The following is an 18,378-nucleotide window of genomic DNA, read 5'->3' as shown; positions in this document are numbered from 1 at the left end:
ACACACACACACACACACACACACACACACACATACACACACAGGTACTTATCAAACGCTAATCCAAGTTCCTCAAATGATCTTCTGCAGGAACCTGCAGCAAGATGAAAGGCTGTCAGGAAGGTTTACGGGTTTGTGGGATTTATGACAAATCTAAAGTAACCGAAAGATTTTTTTTCATGAAGTTCTGAAATGTTTATTAAAGAGTAAAAAAAGAAAATGACATAAAAAGAAAGGAACGAGAGAAAGGCGGCAAGGGAAAGAAAATAGAAAGAAAAGAGGTAAATGTGTAGAGAGAAAAATAAAATAGTTAGATAGACAAAGGAAGAAAGAAAGGAAGAAAGAAAGAAAGAAAGAAAGAAAGAAAGAAAGAAAGAAAGAAAGAAAGAAAGAAAGAAAGAAAGAAAACTAAGGGATATGTAGAATGCAAAGAAAAGACGGAGGGAAGGAAATTAAATTGAAGGAAAAAATGTGAGAAAGAAACATGGAGAAAAGAAAAGGAAGGAAGGAAATGAAAGAAGGAAAAAGAAAGAAGGAAGAAAACATAAGAAGAAACAATAGAGGAAGGATGAAAGAAATGGAGAGTAAGAAGGTAAAATGCAAAGAAACAGAAGAAGGTGGAAAGGAAATTGAGGGAAGGAAGGAATTAAAATAATGAAGAAAATACAAGGAAAGAAACAGAAGGGATCAAGGAAGGAAGGAAAGAAAAGCATAAAGGTAGTGAAGGAAGAAAAGGAAGGAAGGAAAATGGGAGGAAGGAAGGAGAGAATTTAAGAAAGAAAAGTATGAAGGTAGTATGCACAGAAACAAGAAGGTGAGAAGGAAAGAAAAATGAAAGAAAGGAAACAGAAAGGAAAGAAGGGAGCAAGGAGGAAATAATGGAAGGAAGGAGGGTAAGGAAAGGGAGGAAGGATGGAAGGAAGAAAGGAAACAAAAGGAGAAAAGGAGGAACAGAATCAAAAGGAAACCAAAGAGAGAAAGGAATGGAAGGAAGGGAAAAAAATAACGGAATGAAAGAAGGTGATGGAAAGAAAACTAAGGAATAATAAAATCACACAGACAGAAGATGACAGAAAAAAAGCATAGATGAAGGAGAGAAGGATGTAAACTGAGAAAATGAAGAGAAAGTGAGAAAAGAAGCAGTCAGTAGTTTCAGAGTTTCAAACTGATATGAAACGTTTTATGGTAAATAAACCGATGAACACGATTGGCCTGTTTCTCTGCGCTCGCCTGTCAGTCATTATTCCCCCGCCCCCTCCATACCCGCCTCCTCTGGCTCCGCCCACTTTGAGCTCTCTGTGCCGGATTCCTGCTCGGCTGCAGCACCTGGGTAAGTCTAAGTGCCTGCTCTCTCTCTCTCTCTCTCTCTCTCTCTCTCTCTCTCTCTCTCTCTCACAGCTAAAAATATGTGCACCCTTGACTATCACACCCATAAATAGTTCTTCCTCAAACTGTCGACACTGACCCCTGACCTCCTCAACCCTACTGAACACTTTAGGGTTCTTTAAAGAACCAAAATCTAGTGGAAAAGCCGAGTGGAGCAGAGTTCATTCTAAAAAACAGTAATTCAAACATCAGAACAAGATCTTCAGCAAGAACCTCTGCGCTATGTGATGGTCAGGTGTGCACAAACGTTTGATTCTATAGGCTACGAATGAACCTCACACATCACCTCTTGTACATTTAAATCCTTATATTTTAGACCTGGAGATTCCTGCTCCTCCACCTCCTCCACCCATGGACTGCATCGATGGTTTCGAGGAGGTTCCTCCTTACCTCCACCTGTGGACTATGACACCTCTGCTCCTGCACAGTACTTGGAGAAAGGTATTTGTGAGAGTACGCAGCAAACACATTATGGACATTTTAGTTTTGGGACACCTGACATTTCCAGCCATATGAGGTTCTTCCTCAATTCCACAATTAACACAGTTGTATCTACATATGCATTTTGGTAGCATGAAATTTTCCCTTCATGTGAACTAGGAGAGCCAAACCTGTTCCACAATGACAGCGCCATGAAGATCTGCTTTAAATGGGTTGGAGTGGAAAATCTCCTGCTACCTTTGGGATGACTTTAAAAATCATTACACAGAATTTTACCTATAGCTTGGTTGGATCGTACTTGCCGTTAAACGATTAATAGTTTATTGAAGCTGAATGAAATAAATATATATATTTATTAAATATATATTAAAAAGTAACATTTCAAATGAATAAAAACAGTTACATCAAAAAATAAAATAAAAAGACACTTTATATAAACACCATGTGGTGTCAGTGATTCGCCTCTAGAGGCCGCTCTTGTACTGTATAACGCAACCCAGAAAAATTGTCGGCATGGATTTTTGCCGATTGTTCAAAATTAACCAGTCAATCTCTAATTATAAGAGAGAAAATGGGAATTGAATGTGGAATGGAATGTTCAAAGAGAAGAACATATCTACTTTACACTCAGGTGTCCACAAGCTTTTGTCCGTACAGTGTTTACACACTTAATAGATTTCCATAAGGTTTCTAAGAAACTCACTGTGATTTATTTCCCACCAAGTGGTGGCTCTTTACAGCTATGAACCAGGCAAACCGGGGGAGTTGTCCTTTCAGGAAGGAGACGTGATCTACCTGACCAAGATGAACGATAACGGCTGGTGCGAGGGCATCCTGAACGGCATGGAGGGATACTTCCCTAGAAATTATGTCACATCCGAGACCTAAATGAGCGCTGGAACACAAAATGCCTAAATTTATTTTTTCTTTAAACATCAAAAGGATGATATTGATGTGTTCCTTTAGAGAAATTCTAAATATATGTTTGATTATTGTATACGTCAAGAACAAAGATTTTGTATCAAATTATAAATGTTTCTATATAGCATCGTTAATGTTCCAAAGCAAATAATTTATGTATTTATTAACACCAACTAACACAGAAAACCTGATCAGTCTTGCCTGAGTGCCTTCTAACGATCGCTTTTCCCAGAATGCATTGTTGTCTCTTTGTTTGCTTTGTAGGAGTGTTGGATGTTGTTAGAACTTCTTCTTCTTAGTCGTCTTCTTGAATAAAATCTCTCCATTTATTGGCTCTTGTTTGAAATGGCGTGCATTATTTACACAATGCGACCAAAAGATTAAGAACGTTCTAAGCATAAGAACATCCACATCCATTGTTGCATTGAGTCTCTATTTGTTTGTTATAAGAACTTCCACTCTAGTTTATAAAAACTCGCTGCAGTTTACCTTACGTAGAGCAGAGGACGTAAAAAAATTTGAAATCGCTCCTTTGAAATCTCTCCAGAGCGTGACGCCCTCATTTTCAACATCGATTTCTTGCCATGCGTCCTGCCATCAGAGAGTGTAAAACAAACAAACATTGTCATTCAGACACCTAATCAAGGGTGTGCTTTAGGACCGTTCATACTTGGGTGGTCAGGAATGTGACTAACCTGCTGTACAGTCTTTATTTTGAAGACACTTCATGTGCAGGCACTGTGACTTTAACCAGCAAAACATGCTCATAAACACATTAAGGTGTGAGTGTGTGTGTGAGTGTGTGTGTGTGTGTGTGTGTGTGTGTGTGTGTGTGTGTGTAAGCAAGTGTGCATATTTTTATGATAAGCCTTACTGAGCAGTCTCGGGCCAGATTAGAGCACCTGACTGGACTGCGTCCCTTCAGGTAAGATGTGTGTTGGCACATTGTGACTTTTTATTGAAAATTTGTTACACATTTCTAATCAGAGTATTTGGGAAAAATGGTACAGGTTGTTGTTTTCAAGTTGAGTATCACATGACCAAAATTCACTGTAGGATTTCGGTGTGTGTGTGTGTGTGTGTGTATATATATATATATATATATATATATATATATATATATATATATATATATATATATATATATATATAACAAGTACAATACGACTAAATAAATAAATACGCATTTTTATTTTATATATATATATATATATATATATATATATATATATATATATATATATATATATATATATATATATTGAAAGCAAGTACACTAAGACTATAAATCAATAAATAATTAATAAACGTATCCTATCTTTATAATAATCTATAAATAGGAAGTTTGAAGTAAAATATTGATAAATAAAATATGTTTTGAATCATATTTCTGGGTTCAAAATGCTTGCTTTGGACTTCCCTGACCTTAATAATCTGGTATTGCATGTAATGGCAATAAAACATGACAATAAACAGTGTCATGTGAGAGGCTCGGCACGAGATTGACCTCTGAGCTGATGCCAGGCTGTGCGTTTTCACACCCAGCCCATTATTTCCTGGCAGTTCATTAAGGTTCAGCCCGGAGTCAACAGCACACAAAACAGAAACTCTCAGCGATACTCACGTTTCTGATTGGGATTTAATGCAGGATATTCAGGTGAGATTCGGGGGGGAAGTTCAGCTCTGGCTGACATGCAGCGCTTAATATAGAAACGTAAACAGAGGCCTTTCCGTCATGTCATCGTCTTTACCTGGGTAAATAAGAACGCAGGACTGTGTGCTGTTGTGGTGTAAATGAAAACTAAAAGCTCAGTCTGAATTTTTCTTTTGATCACACTGCAATCAGGTACGAGGTGCCAAAGCTGATATAAATCAACACCTTCTGATCATTAAGAATTCAACAGTACTGTGATATCTATGGACACCTCATTACCACTGATCTTTCGCATTTTCCAGTAAGTATTTATACATATATACATATGTCTGTTTGTCTATTTATAAATCATAGTAAATACCAGTATTAAATGTCATACAGTTGACAGTGTTTCTGCTGGCAGTAACGTAACACCTACAATGTGAAGAGAACTCAAGTGATTGGGACGAAACAGCTGTGCAGCCTTTAGAACCGCTTATCAGTGGGGGGGCTTGGGGAGGGGATACCTTTTCTATGGAACATAAGGATTGGAGCAATGGAAAAAGATCAGGTGCTCTGATGAGCCCAAATTGACATCAAGAATGCCTAGTAATTTCTGTACAAGCCTGTGGGGGCAGTGTTATGATACGAGGTTGCTTCAGTTGTTCAGGTCCAGGTTTTGTACCGAAATGATGAGGTCAGCTGACTACCTGAATAACCAGGTTTTACCTTAAATTATTATTTTTTTACCTGATGTTCTTTACAGCTCAGGGTCAGCCATGATACAGCACCCCTGGAGCACAGAGGGTTAAGGCCCTTGCTCTAGGGCCCAAAGAGTGGCAGCTTAGAGATACCAGGGTTTAAACCCCCAACCTTCTGATCAGTAACCCAGAGCCTTAACCACTGAGCTACCACTTCCCCTAGAGGTGGTCCCCATGTACTGTTATAACAACCTCCAATCGTGTTCCACTACATTTTGGAAAATGGATATTTGTGTGAGCTTCATTCATCCATTAGGGGATTTAGCAAAGTCAGGCACTGGTGTAGGTGAGGTGATGAGGCCTGGAGTGCAGTCAGTGTGAAAAGATCATCCCAAAGGTGTTCGACACGGTTTGAGCACTAAAGCAGGGGCATCATCATGCTGGAACAGGTTTGGGTCTCCTAGATCAAGTGAAGGAAAAAATGTTCATGCTACCCAAGCATCCTAAGGTGTTCTTTTGCATGTGCCTCTGAATTTGTGGTAACATTTTGTGGAAGAACCGCAGATGGCTGGAAAAAGCAGGAGCAGGTGTCCCAATTTTGGCCACATATTTTATATCTACATTAATTTTTTTCACACTGTTACATTTACGATTTTCATGTACATTTAATTTTTGCCTGTTGAACTCTTCCCCTCGTCTTCCTCTGCAGAATCCTCATCCCGACATTCGCTGTGATTGTGTTATGCACGGGTTTGTGTAAATGTTTCATAAAGAGGAAGCGGGAACGGAGAGAGTTGGCCGAGGCGTCGGCACGTGCTGTGGAACCTCCTCAGTCCGTCTATGTCATCCCCCATCCACAGACTGATCAACAACAACTCGGACATCTACACTACCGCCTGCCGGAGCACTACACCCCTCCTCCATTGTACAACGAGGTACGTCATACCACCGAGTAGAACCGAGAAGTACTGAAACCGAACATATGCGTATACAGCAGGTGGCAGCTTAGTGGTTAAAGCATTGGTTTTGAAGGTCATGAGTTCAAATCCCTGCCACACCAAATTGCCACTCCTGGACTCCTGAGCAAGGCCCTTAACCCCACAGCTGTTTAGTTGTTTGAATGAGATAAATGTAAGTCGCTTTGGATAAGCGTGTCTGCCAAATGCCATGAATGTAAATGTACATGTTTATGAATGGGAATATGTCATGAATATGTAATGACACAAAGCTGAATGAGCTACAAGCAAGTCGACTGGTTCCTCAATGTATATAAAAATGAGATGTTGACATTCATAGTGTTCTCCCTGTTCCACCAAAAACGAATGAAAGATTAAGAATGTGCCTACACTAATCCAGATTATAGAATCAAGGTCCTGTTTATACATTTGTAAAATCGAAATATTAAATTGGCTCTTACACGGATGAATTCAAAAACTGCGTTTTTTTTTTTACATCCCTGTAAATGTACTGCACGTGAGCAAAATGCAAGACGCTTCGACCAGCGTCGTTTTCTGCCTTCCGTTTATTGATCCAATTAAAAAAAAATATAGTGATGGGAAGGTTGGATTTGGAGTAACAAGCCAACAACCCTCCTGAGCCCCAAATCTGTAGCATATTAAATCCACAAGGAAACCTATAAATTCATGTCCTTGATCTATTATCCCATGTCCCCACTACATTATCTCATAGAGTCAATGTATTGTCTCTACATTATCTCGTTGTCACTATAATATTTTAAAACCTCGACATGCTTTATACCTGCTACATTCTAGAACCTAAACAATTGGTCATCATGGTGGTAATATATTATCCCATGGCTTCTATATGTTATCTTGTGTCCTTACTACATAATATTATCTCGTGGCATCAATATGTCATCTCATGGCTTTAAAATATTCATTGTGCGTCCTCAATATGTCCTCTAGCAGTCTCATTCATTCATCTTGTCCTTGATCTGTTATCCTTTGTCCCCTGCATTATCTTTTGGTGTCAATGTATCATCTCACGGTCTCAATATGATAATCTGGCATCCTCATTATCTCATTATCTCGGTTTTACTATATTATCTCACGTTGTCACTAGAGTATTTTGAAACCTCAATATGCTTTATTCCCGCTATATTATCTTGTGGCATCACATGGCTTTGATTGATCATCTCATGGCTTTAATATGTTCTCTAGCACCATCCATATGTTATCTCAAGTACTCACGACATCATGTGGTTGCTAGTGGTATCATTGCATTTTCTCATTTTCTTAATGTATTATTGTGTGCTCCTGGGGGTTCAGTATTTCATTGTGTTGCCTTTGTACATAACTCATAGTGATCTGAGGCTTGTGCTTATTGTGGGGCCTCAATATACTGTGCAGTTAAGGATGAAGGGCCTTGTTTAAGGGCCCAGGAGTGGCAGGTGCTGGGATTTCAACTTGTGACCTTCTGATCCAGAGAACAATTCCTTAACCAAGCTGCCACGTTTGGGACCTTGAGCAAGGCCCTTAACCTTCTGTGCTTCAGGAACGCTGTATCATGGCGGACCCTGTGCTCTGTCACATTGTTGCTTGCCAGCAAGACTGCAGGTTTAGTCCATACTACTATACCAAGGCCAAACTTAACCCCCTCCTCATTTCTCTGTCTGTTCTTTGCAGATAATGAAGCCTGAAATCCCGAATGAGCCTCCGCCCTCGTACACAGAGTCCATCGGCACTCCGTTTGTCTCTTCCGAACCAGGCCGGATCACTTCATCCTGTCCTCCTCTCCCACAGTAAGACATCGAAGAGTCCGAAGAACTGTAGAGAAAATAGAACTGTGGAATAAGAAGCTGAAAATGTCCCCTTTGTCCTTCCTTCATTCCTTCCAACACATCGATGAACAAACCATGGAGATTGAAAGCCAGAGCTGCTATTTTTTTGTCGATCGTTGAATCGTGTACATATTTGTATTATTGTGTATAATTTTGTGGGTTTTTATCTTTTTAAGTTATTCAATAACTATAGCACATCATTTTATAAAGAGCATGGAATGCTATAAATTAGGAATTAAAGGAAAGGTCTTAGAGGTTAATATATAGCTATATAATAGTCTATATTATAACATTAATAGTAAAGAAATCATTTTTAAAAATAAATCAACAAATATTTTATAATTCCGCCTTTAATACAATTATAAAATCTCCTTTTTTTTAACTTGAGAAAGCAGCTGGAATGTGTATTAACATTAAAGTTATAATATCATCTGGAACACGTCCAGCGTCCTGCTATAAACCCACCTTCAGACTGTAAGAGCTGGGAGGCGTGGTCTAGAGGGCGGGTTCTAAGGGGCAGAGCAAAAAGGGTTGATTCTGGTTGTTCAAAATGGCAGGCATCATGATATTTGTTGACCGATGACTCCTGCACCAAATGAACGGTTCAGAAAATGATTTTGATGGAGATGTTTAGGAGCTAAAGTTCAGAGCCTCTGAGGTGACATGGTGGTAATTTTTTATGATCACATTGTTTGAATTTTTAGGACACAGGTTCTAGGTTAAATATTAAGTATTATTCCACTGAAGTATCACCACGAGATATAGCAACGTAAAGAACTTGAGAAACGAAACTCCTCGAGCTGTTATCTGATGTTTGCACTACAATATCTCATTGTGTAATTTGAGTTATCATAGGTCCTCAGTAGATTATCTTGTGTCCTCACAAACCTAACTAGCGGCGTTGACACACTCTCATGGCTTCAATTTATTATCTCATTATTTTAAGAAGTTATCTTGTGGTCTTACTACATTATCTAATGGTGCAGATTATTTCATGGTTTCAATATGTTGTCTCATTAATTATCTCAAATTCTCAATAGATTATCTCGTGTCGTCACTAAATTATCAAGTGGTATCAACGCACTTTCTAGTGGCTTCAATTTATTATCTCGTACCTTCCAGAGTTTGTAGTTTCCTTACTACATTTTCTCGAGATGTAAATTATCTCATGGCTTCAATAAGTTGTCTTGTGACCTTATTAATTATCTCAGGTCCTCGATAGAGTATATATATCTCATGGCTTGAATGTGTTGTCTCATGACCTAAATAAGTTATCTCATGTTCTTATAAGATTATCTCGTGTCCTCACTAAATGATCTGATTGTGTCGACACACATTCTTATGGCTTTATTTTATCTCATGGCTTCCAGAGATTATCTTGTGCTTGTACTACACTATTTTGTAGTGTCAATTATCTCATATCTTTAAAATGCTGTCTAGAGACTTTTATTAATGATCTCAAATCCTCAATAAATTAAAAATGTCCTCACTACATTATCTGGTGGCTTCAACACACTTTTTCATGGCTTCCAGAAGTTATATCGTACTCTTACTCCATTATCTTGTCGTGTCAAAGATCTCATAGCTTCTGTATGTTGTCTCTCAACCTCAATAAGCATTCTCAGGTCCTCAATATATTATCTCATGAACACATTACATTACCTGGTAGCATTGATGCACTTTCCCATGACCTCGAATTTATTATTTTATGGCTTCTTGTGCCCTTACTACTTTATCTCATGGTGTATATTATCTCATGGGTTCAAAATGTTGCCTTGTGACCTCAATATGTATTCTTTTGTATTTTCATTATATTATCTCATAAATTCTCAGCATTATCTGGTGGTGTCGATGCACTTTCTCATGGACTTATTATCTCATATTGTGTGCTGATGAAATGATCTCCCAGGCTCAACAGGTTATTTGTAATATGTCATATAATTAATATATTGCATTGTTCTTTTCTCTTGTGGTCTCAATTGAATATCTCAAAGCTCACATATGTTTAAAAAAAAATTGTGGTCTCAATATATATATAAAACCCCCTAAATATCTTCTCTAAAGGTCTGAATAGGTTCTGAAGACCTTGTGGCCTCAACACATTATCTTCGATCACATAATATCATTTAGTGACTTTAACATGTCAATATCTTCATTTACGGTCACAGAAGAACCACCAGGTCACTTCATTTCACTGGCTCAGGACTAACGAGGAAATTGTGTGGATGTGATTTTTTTTTTGTGCCACTCCTTTGTGATTACTTTTATATACTATGACAATAAGTACGAGCATGTGAATTGCTTAACAAATAAAGAATGAATTGGATTTGAATTCGATTCGACAATGTGCCTTTCTGTGTTGTAAAAAAATATAACTTTCCGATCCCAATCCAGGAACCCGTTACACGCTTTGAACATCGACTGATATAAAGCAATCACTGGAAAGTCATATGATCTGAGTTACACCCTTGACTACGTCTCGGAGCTCTATCTAATCATCACATGATACGTTTCACCTTCACCTTCATTTCAGCTTTACTGTAGGTGCTATAAAGGCTCGCGGAGAATGAAAGCAAAGTTCAGCGTGATTGTGGTTTTTATTTTCTTTGGCTCACAAGAGCATAAAGCTTTCTCCTGCTTGCTTATCAGATATTAAGGTCACTTCCTCTATAAAAACATCACGTCCGGTGACTCTCTTTGGCTGAAATGTTGGAAGTTTTATTGTTATGTTTGAAGCTCTACACTACCAAGAAGCTGAAGTTTAGATTTGCTTTGAGCAGAGATCCTACAGCACCGGGTCCTGCCCCAGTAGCAGTGTATCCCTAATGAGCGAGTCAGTGGCGACTGTGGCAACGGAAAACTTCCTGAGATGGTATGAGAAACCTTAAGAGGAACCGGACTCAAAAAGGAGTATCGTCTAATGTTTTTTTATTTAAGTACATGTCAAAGCCCAAACTTCTTTCAATACTTCAACTTTTCTTTCCTTTTAAAGTCTTTTAAAACACAGAAATCTGCACTTCTTCTTGAGTAAAGGATGTATGTACTTTTGCCATCTTTAATGGATAAATATTGATGCTTTATGCAAATGTATGTTTATTATTAGTGAAACCAAACTCAACATTGAACATGAAGACCAAATATTCTTGTAAAAGTTTTAAAGTAATGATGGTGCTTTAAATGACGGAAATCATCAGGACACCAAACGGAACTTTGGCTTTGGTTTCCACACGGACGGTATTAATCGCCGGATGTGTTGCACCGTGGTGGATTTTGGAGCTGATTTGAGACTTGGCGCATCAATAAAACATATGTTTAATGCGTAAAAAAGAATTGTTTTATTTTATAATTTAAAAATGATATACAATTTTAATATTTTTGTAATATATCTGAGTAAAGAAAGAATGTTGTAAATAAATCTGTGTTGTGTTGAAGGTTTAAATTTTACCCCCTTTTTTGTGTATTTTTTAAAATTGGAATAAGAAGGTCACATCAATGCACGTATATATATATATATATATATATATATATATATATATATATATATATATATATATATATATATATATATGCTGCTAAAACAGTTTGAGCTACAGGAGTTTGTCTGTTGGATTGGACCACATGGACCAGCCTTCACTCCCCATCAATGAGCCTCGGCCGCCCACACACAGTTTTTTTTCTACTTGTTTTTTTTTTTTTTTTTTGCTCACGTGGTCACATTCACACACACACACACACACACACACACACACACACACACACACACACACACACACACACCAGATTTCTTACAAAAAAGACGATCAAGTCTTGTAAAACCAGAGAAAATCTGCCCCCTTGTGGTGCAACAATAATAAAACTTTATAATAATAATAATAATATAATAATAATAATAATAATAATAATAATAATAATAATAATAAAAACAGAGCTCCTTACTGTAACTGAGCTACTGGCTACATCACATTATGTAAAATATTAAAAATAAAAACTCAACCAGCTTCATTTCAACTTCATTTCAGTTCCTCGTTAATATAATTACAATTTTAATTAATTATAATCAATAAATAAATGGATAATAGCTACCAGGTTCGATGCTCGCAGTCTGCACAAATCGACTATCTAATTATCACATGGTAATTAGATGCTTTACCGTAAGTGCTATAAAGGCTTGGGGAGACTGAAAGCAAAGTTCAGCGTGATTGTTAAAGTTTTCTCCTGCTTGCTTATCAGATATTATGGCTAAAATGATCATAAACAGATTTACATTTAAGTCTCCATCAGTGAACAAATGTAACCGTGATGATAGTGAATGGATTTTCGGTGTAGAGGATGAGGATGGGTTCACTTTTTGAGTCTGGTTCCTCTCAGGGTTTCTTCCTCATACCATCTCAGTGAGTTTTTCTTTGATACTGTTGCCACAATGATGAAATGTATATTTGTATTTATTTTCTGTGAAGCTCTAATGACACAATGTCCATTGTTCAAATTGGCTCAACAAATAACATTGAATTGATCTGAATGATCTGAAATATTGTGATTGGCTGGTCAATGGTACAATACTCAATGAGCGGTTATGAGAAATTTTATATTTGATTATTTTATGAATATTATTACATCTTTCTGGCAGCATGTCGGAGTCACCACAGGACACAGTGAAAGTTGGAAACAAGTAAAAATCTGAAATTGAGAGTAATTAGTAAAACGCTTTTAAAAAGCAGCTTAACAGAATTAAATGCAACATTCTAGAGATGATGTTACTGTTTACACGCCACTCGATAACTTTATTATGAGGCGCCAACGAATGAACGAAGTAAACGATTCCCTCATGAGAAAATCATCATTGCCATGACAACAACTCCAGGATGACCAAAATCCAACAAATCTCGGATCTATGGAAGCCCATTCCCAACGCATAAAAGAATATTCAATTTTCAATGTGTAAAATTTTCTGGTCCTACAGAGGGGTGACGGTGCTAGATTAGCTAAACATTAGCAGTCACAATTGGGAGAAATAAGGTCGGAATCGTGAGAAATAAAGTCGGAATCGTGAGAAATAAAGTCAGAGTTGCAAGAAATAAAGTCGGAATTGCAAGCAAAAAGTCGGAATTGCGAGAAATAAAGTCAGAATTGTGTAAAAATAAAGTCGGAATTGTGAGCAAAGAGCCAGAATTGCGAGACAACGTGAGAAATACAAGCAAAATATCAGAATTGCAAACAAAATGTCAGAACTGGGAAAAATAAAGTGGGAATTGTGAGAAAAAAGTTTGCGGGGCATAAAGTGGAAATTATGAGAAATGAAGTCACAATTAGGCAAACTTTTTTTTATGAGGCGGAGACTTTTATGAGGATCAGGTCAAATCAACAAAATCCATGTAATGGAAAAATCCACGGACTTGTTGCCATGACAGCATCTCCAGCTAATTGAGTCATCCAATAAAGGATGAACCCCTGAGCTGATAGAAATCCAAAATGTATGTATATATTTTCCCTTTAGAAATGCCAAAGACTTTTGTTTCATACATTTATTTCAGAAAAACTAAGAAAGCGTATCACAAGCAGAACAGGACAAATGTAAACTGATCCATGTGGCTACATCACATTATGTAAAATAATAAAAACTCAACCAGCTTCATTTCAACTTCATTTCAGTTCCTCATTAATAAAATTACAGCCTTCATTCATGATAATAAATAAATAAATAAATAAATAAATAAATAAATAAATAATAGCTGCCAGGTTTGATGCTCACAGTCGTTCAGGAAGGAGATGATCACAGAGCAGATACCAGCACATCTGTTAAGTGTTTTTATGCAAAGCAATGGAGCATTTAATAACACAATCAGACATGCAGGGAGGAGACACTTCGCAGACGACATGCTTCCTTTCTCTTCTCCATTGCACCTCTGTTTGTTCAGAATCAGCATGTAATATCCTCACTGATCAGATGTACTAGAGGATTGGTATTGGACGGGATGGACAGAATCAGATATGAGGTTATTAGAGGGACTGAGCAGACAGGACATTTTGGAGACGAGGCGAGAGCGACAGTGAGGGACACAGGGTATATGAAGTGGTGAAAGAATGCTGAGATTGGAGACTCCAGGCAGGAGGAAAAGAGGTAGACTAGGGAGGAGGTTTATGGTGGTGGTGATATAGGACATGTAAGTGTTCGGTTTCAACGATGCAATTTACAATTTTTGTCATTGTAAGATTAGAAAAATAAAAAATATAATTACTGTATTTTTGCAAATGTTTTCTGTGTGTGTATAATGTGTGGGGGAAAAATTAAAACATAACCACCGCAATAAACAGGGGATTACTGTAATGCATGGCCTCTTAATATTCCATAGGATGAAGGACAAATGAGCTGTTATGTTTCAGTGTATTACTGTATCAGTGTATTACTGTATTACTGTATCAGTGTATTACTGTATTACTGTATCAGTGTATTACTGTATTAGTGTATTACTGTATTACTGTATCAGTGTATTACTGTATCAGTGTATTACTGTATTACTGTATCAGTGTATTACTGTATTACTGTATCAGTGTATTACTCTATCAGTGTATTACTGTATTACTGCATCAGTGTATTACTGTATCAGTGTATTACTGTATTAGTGTATTAGTGTATTACTGTATCAGTGTATTACTGTATTACTGTATCAGTGTATTACTCTATCAGTGTATTACTGTATTACTGTATCAGTGTATTACTGTATCAGTGTATTACTGTATCAGTGTATTACTGTATTAGTGTATTAGTGTATTACTGTATTACTGTATCAGTGTATTACTGTATTACTGTATCAGTGTATTACTCTATCAGTGTATTACTGTATTACTGTATCAGTATATTACTGTATCAGTGTATTACTGTATTAGTGTATTAGTGTATTACTGTATTACTGTATCAGTGTATTACTGTATTAGTGTATTACTGTATTACTGTATCAGTGTATTACTGTATTAGTGTATTACTGTATTACTGTATCAGTGTATTACTGTATTACTGTATCAGTGTATTACTGTATCAGTGTATTACTGTATTACTGTATCAGTGTATTACTGTATCAGTGTATTACTGTATTACTGTATCAGTGTATTACTGTATCAGTATTACTGTATCAGTGTATTACTGTATCAGTGTATTACTGTATTACTGTATCAGTGTATTACTGTATCAGTGTATTACTGTATTAGTGTATTACTGTATTACTGTATCAGTGTATTACTGTATTACTGTATCACTGTATTACTGTATCAGTGTATTACTGTATTAGTGTATTACTGTATTACTGTATCAGTGTATTACTGTATTACTGTATCACTGTATTACTGTATCAGTGTATTACTCTATCAGTGTATTACTGTATTACTGTATCAGTGTATTACTGTATTACTGTATCAGTGTATTACTGTATCAGTGTATTACTGTATCAGTGTATTACTGTATTACTGTATCAGTGTATTACTGTATTACTGTATCAGTGTATTACTGTATTAGTGTATTACTGTATTAGTGTATTAGTGTATTACTGTATCAGTGTATTACTGTATTACTGTATCAGTGTATTACTCTATCAGTGTATTACTGTATTACTGTATCAGTGTATTACTGTATCAGTGTATTACTGTATTACTGTATCAGTGTATTACTGTATTAGTGTATTACTGTATCAGTGTATTACTGTATTACTGTATCACTGTATTACTGTATCAGTGTATTACTCTATCAGTGTATTACTGTATTACTGTATCAGTGTATTACTGTATCAGTGTATTATTGTATTACTGTATCAGTGTATTACTGTATCAGTGTATTATTGTATTACTGTATCAGTGTATTACTGTATTACTGTATCAGTGTATTACTGTATCAGTGTATTATTGTATTACTGTATCAGTGTATTACTGTATTAGTGTATTACTGTATCAGTGTATTAGTGTATTACTGTATCAGTGTATTACTGTATCAGTGTATTACTGTATCAGTGTTTTACTGTATCAGTGTATTAGTGTATTACTGTATCAGTGTATTACTGTATTACTGTATCAGTGTATCATTGTATCAGTGTATTATTGTATTACTGTATCAGTGTATTACTGTATTACTGTATTACTGTATCAGTGTATTACTGTATTACTGTATCAGTGTATTACTGTATTAGTGTATTACTGTATCAGTGTATTACTGTATCAGTGTATTACTGTATTAGTGTATTACTGTATTACTGTATCAGTGTATTACTGTATTAGTGTATTACTGTATTACTGTATCAGTGTATTACTGTATTACTGTATCAGTGTATTACTGTATTAGTGTATTACTGTATTGTATCAGTGTATTACTGTATTACTGTATCAGTGTATTACTGTATTAGTGTATTACTGTATTACTGTATCAGTGTATTACTGTATTAGTGTATTACTGTATTACTGTATCAGTGTATTAGTGTATTACTGTATCAGTGTATTACTGTATTACTGTATCAGTGTATTATTGTATCAGTGTATTGTATTACTGTATCAGTGTATTACTGTATTAGTGTATTACTGTATCAGTGTATTACTGTATTACTGTATCAGTGTATCATTGTATCAGTGTATTATTGTATTACTGTATCAGTGTATTACTGTATTAGTGTATTACTGTATCAGTGTATTACTGTATTACTGTATCAGTGTATTATTGTATTACTGTATCAGTGTATTACTGTATTAGTGTATTACTGTATCAGTGTATTACTGTATTACTGTATCAGTGTATTGTATCAGTGTATTATTGTATTACTGTATCAGTGTATTACTGTATTAGTGTATTACTGTATCAGTGTATTACTGTATTACTGTATCAGTGTATCATTGTATTACTGTATTATTGTATCAGTGTATTAGTGTATTACTGTATTAGTGTATTACTGTATTACTGTATTGTATCAGTGTATTACTGTATCAGTGTATTACTGTATTAGTGTATTACTGTATCAGTGTATTACTGTATCAGTGTATCAGTGTATTATTGTATCAGTGTATTATTGTATTACTGTATCAGTGTATTACTGTATTAGTGTATTACTGTATCAGTGTATTAGTATTACTGTATCAGTGTGTATTACTGTATTAGTGTATCAGTGTATTAGTGTATTACTGTATCAGTGTATCATTGTATCAGTGTATTACTGTATTACTGTATCAGTGTATTATTGTATTACTGTATCAGTGTATTACTGTATTACTGTATCAGTGTATTACTGTATTAGTGTATTACTGTATCAGTGTATTACTGTATCAGTGTTTTACTGTATCAGTGTATTAGTGTATTACTGTATCAGTGTATTACTGTATTAGTGTATTACTGTATCAGTGTATTACTGTATTAGTGTATTAGTGTATTACTGTATCAGTGTATTACTGTATTACTGTATCAGTGTATTACTGTATCAGTGTATTACTGTATTACTGTATCAGTATTACTGTATCAGTGTATTATTGTATCAGTGTATTACTGTATCAGTGTATCAGTGTATTACTGTATTATTGTATCAGTGTATTACTGTATTACTGTATCAGTGTATTACTGTATCAGTGTATTACTGTATTACTGTATCAGTGTATTACTGTATTAGTGTATTACTGTATTACTGTATCAGTGTATTACTGTATTAGTGTATTACTGTATTACTGTATCAGTGTATTAGTGTATTACTGTATCAGTGTATTACTGTATTAGTGTATTACTGTATCAGTGTATTAGTGTATTAATGTATCAGTGTATCAGTGTATTAGTGTATTACTGTATTATTGTATCAGTGTATTACTGTATTAGTGTATTACTGTATCAGTGTATTACTGTATTACTGTATCAGTGTATCATTGTATCAGTGTATTATTGTATTACTGTATCAGTGTATTACTGTATTAGTGTATTACTGTATCAGTGTTTTACTGTATCAGTGTATCATTGTATCAGTGTATTGTATTACTGTATCAGTGTATTACTGTATTAGTGTATTACTGTATCAGTGTATTACTGTATTACTGTATCAGTGTATTACTGTATTAGTGTATTACTGTATCAGTGTATTACTGTATCAGTGTTTTACTGTATCAGTGTATTAGTGTATTACTGTATCAGTGTATTACTGTATTAGTGTATTACTGTATCAGTGTATTACTGTATCAGTGTATTAGTGTATTACTGTATCAGTGTATTACTGTATTACTGTATCAGTGTATTACTGTATCAGTGTATTACTGTATTACTGTATCAGTGTATTACTGTATCAGTGTATTATTGTATCAGTGTATTACTGTATCAGTGTATTATTGTATTACTGTATCAGTGTATTACTGTGTATTACTGTATCAGTGTATTACTGTATCAGTGTATTATTGTATCAGTGTATTACTGTATTATTGTATCAGTGTATTACTGTATTAGTGTATTACTGTATTACTGTATCAGTGTATTACTGTATTAGTGTATTACTGTA

General features: G+C 35.5%; 2 protein-coding genes across 4 annotated transcripts in view; both read left to right on the top strand.

The window, feature by feature from the left end:
• Positions 1-3,082, top strand: part of abi3a (ABI family, member 3a) — a 15,637-nt gene extending 12,555 nt beyond the window's left edge. Inside the window, 4 exon segments of the mRNA XM_046866356.1 lie at positions 1,238-1,330; positions 1,703-1,771; positions 1,774-1,827; positions 2,552-3,082. Coding sequence (XP_046722312.1) covers positions 1,238-1,330; positions 1,703-1,771; positions 1,774-1,827; positions 2,552-2,715 — 380 coding nt within the window. The 3' untranslated portion in view covers positions 2,716-3,082.
• Positions 3,083-3,222: 140 nt separating this feature from the next.
• si:dkey-283b1.6 lies at positions 3,223-10,208 on the top strand. 3 transcript variants are annotated; one of them, XM_046866357.1, is made up of 4 exons: positions 3,223-3,673; positions 4,595-4,703; positions 5,792-6,017; positions 7,728-10,208. In XM_046866357.1, exons 2-4 carry the CDS (start codon positions 4,666-4,668, stop codon positions 7,845-7,847), a joined length of 384 nt encoding a protein of 127 aa, XP_046722313.1. In that variant the 5' UTR covers positions 3,223-3,673; positions 4,595-4,665; the 3' UTR covers positions 7,848-10,208. The 3 variants fall into 3 exon arrangements, with proteins under 3 accessions (XP_046722313.1, XP_046722314.1, XP_046722315.1); XM_046866358.1 differs by lacking the exon at positions 3,223-3,673 and adding an exon at positions 4,083-4,405; XM_046866359.1 differs by lacking the exon at positions 3,223-3,673 and adding an exon at positions 4,083-4,503.
• The last annotated feature ends 8,170 nt before the right edge of the window (positions 10,209-18,378 follow it).

The sequence above is a fragment of the Silurus meridionalis genome, chromosome 14 (genome assembly GCF_014805685.1).
Source record: "Silurus meridionalis isolate SWU-2019-XX chromosome 14, ASM1480568v1, whole genome shotgun sequence".
Classification (NCBI taxonomy): domain Eukaryota; kingdom Metazoa; phylum Chordata; class Actinopteri; order Siluriformes; family Siluridae; genus Silurus; species Silurus meridionalis.
Note: the sequence above shows the minus strand (reverse complement) of the source record. Positions and strands in the feature narration are given on the sequence as shown.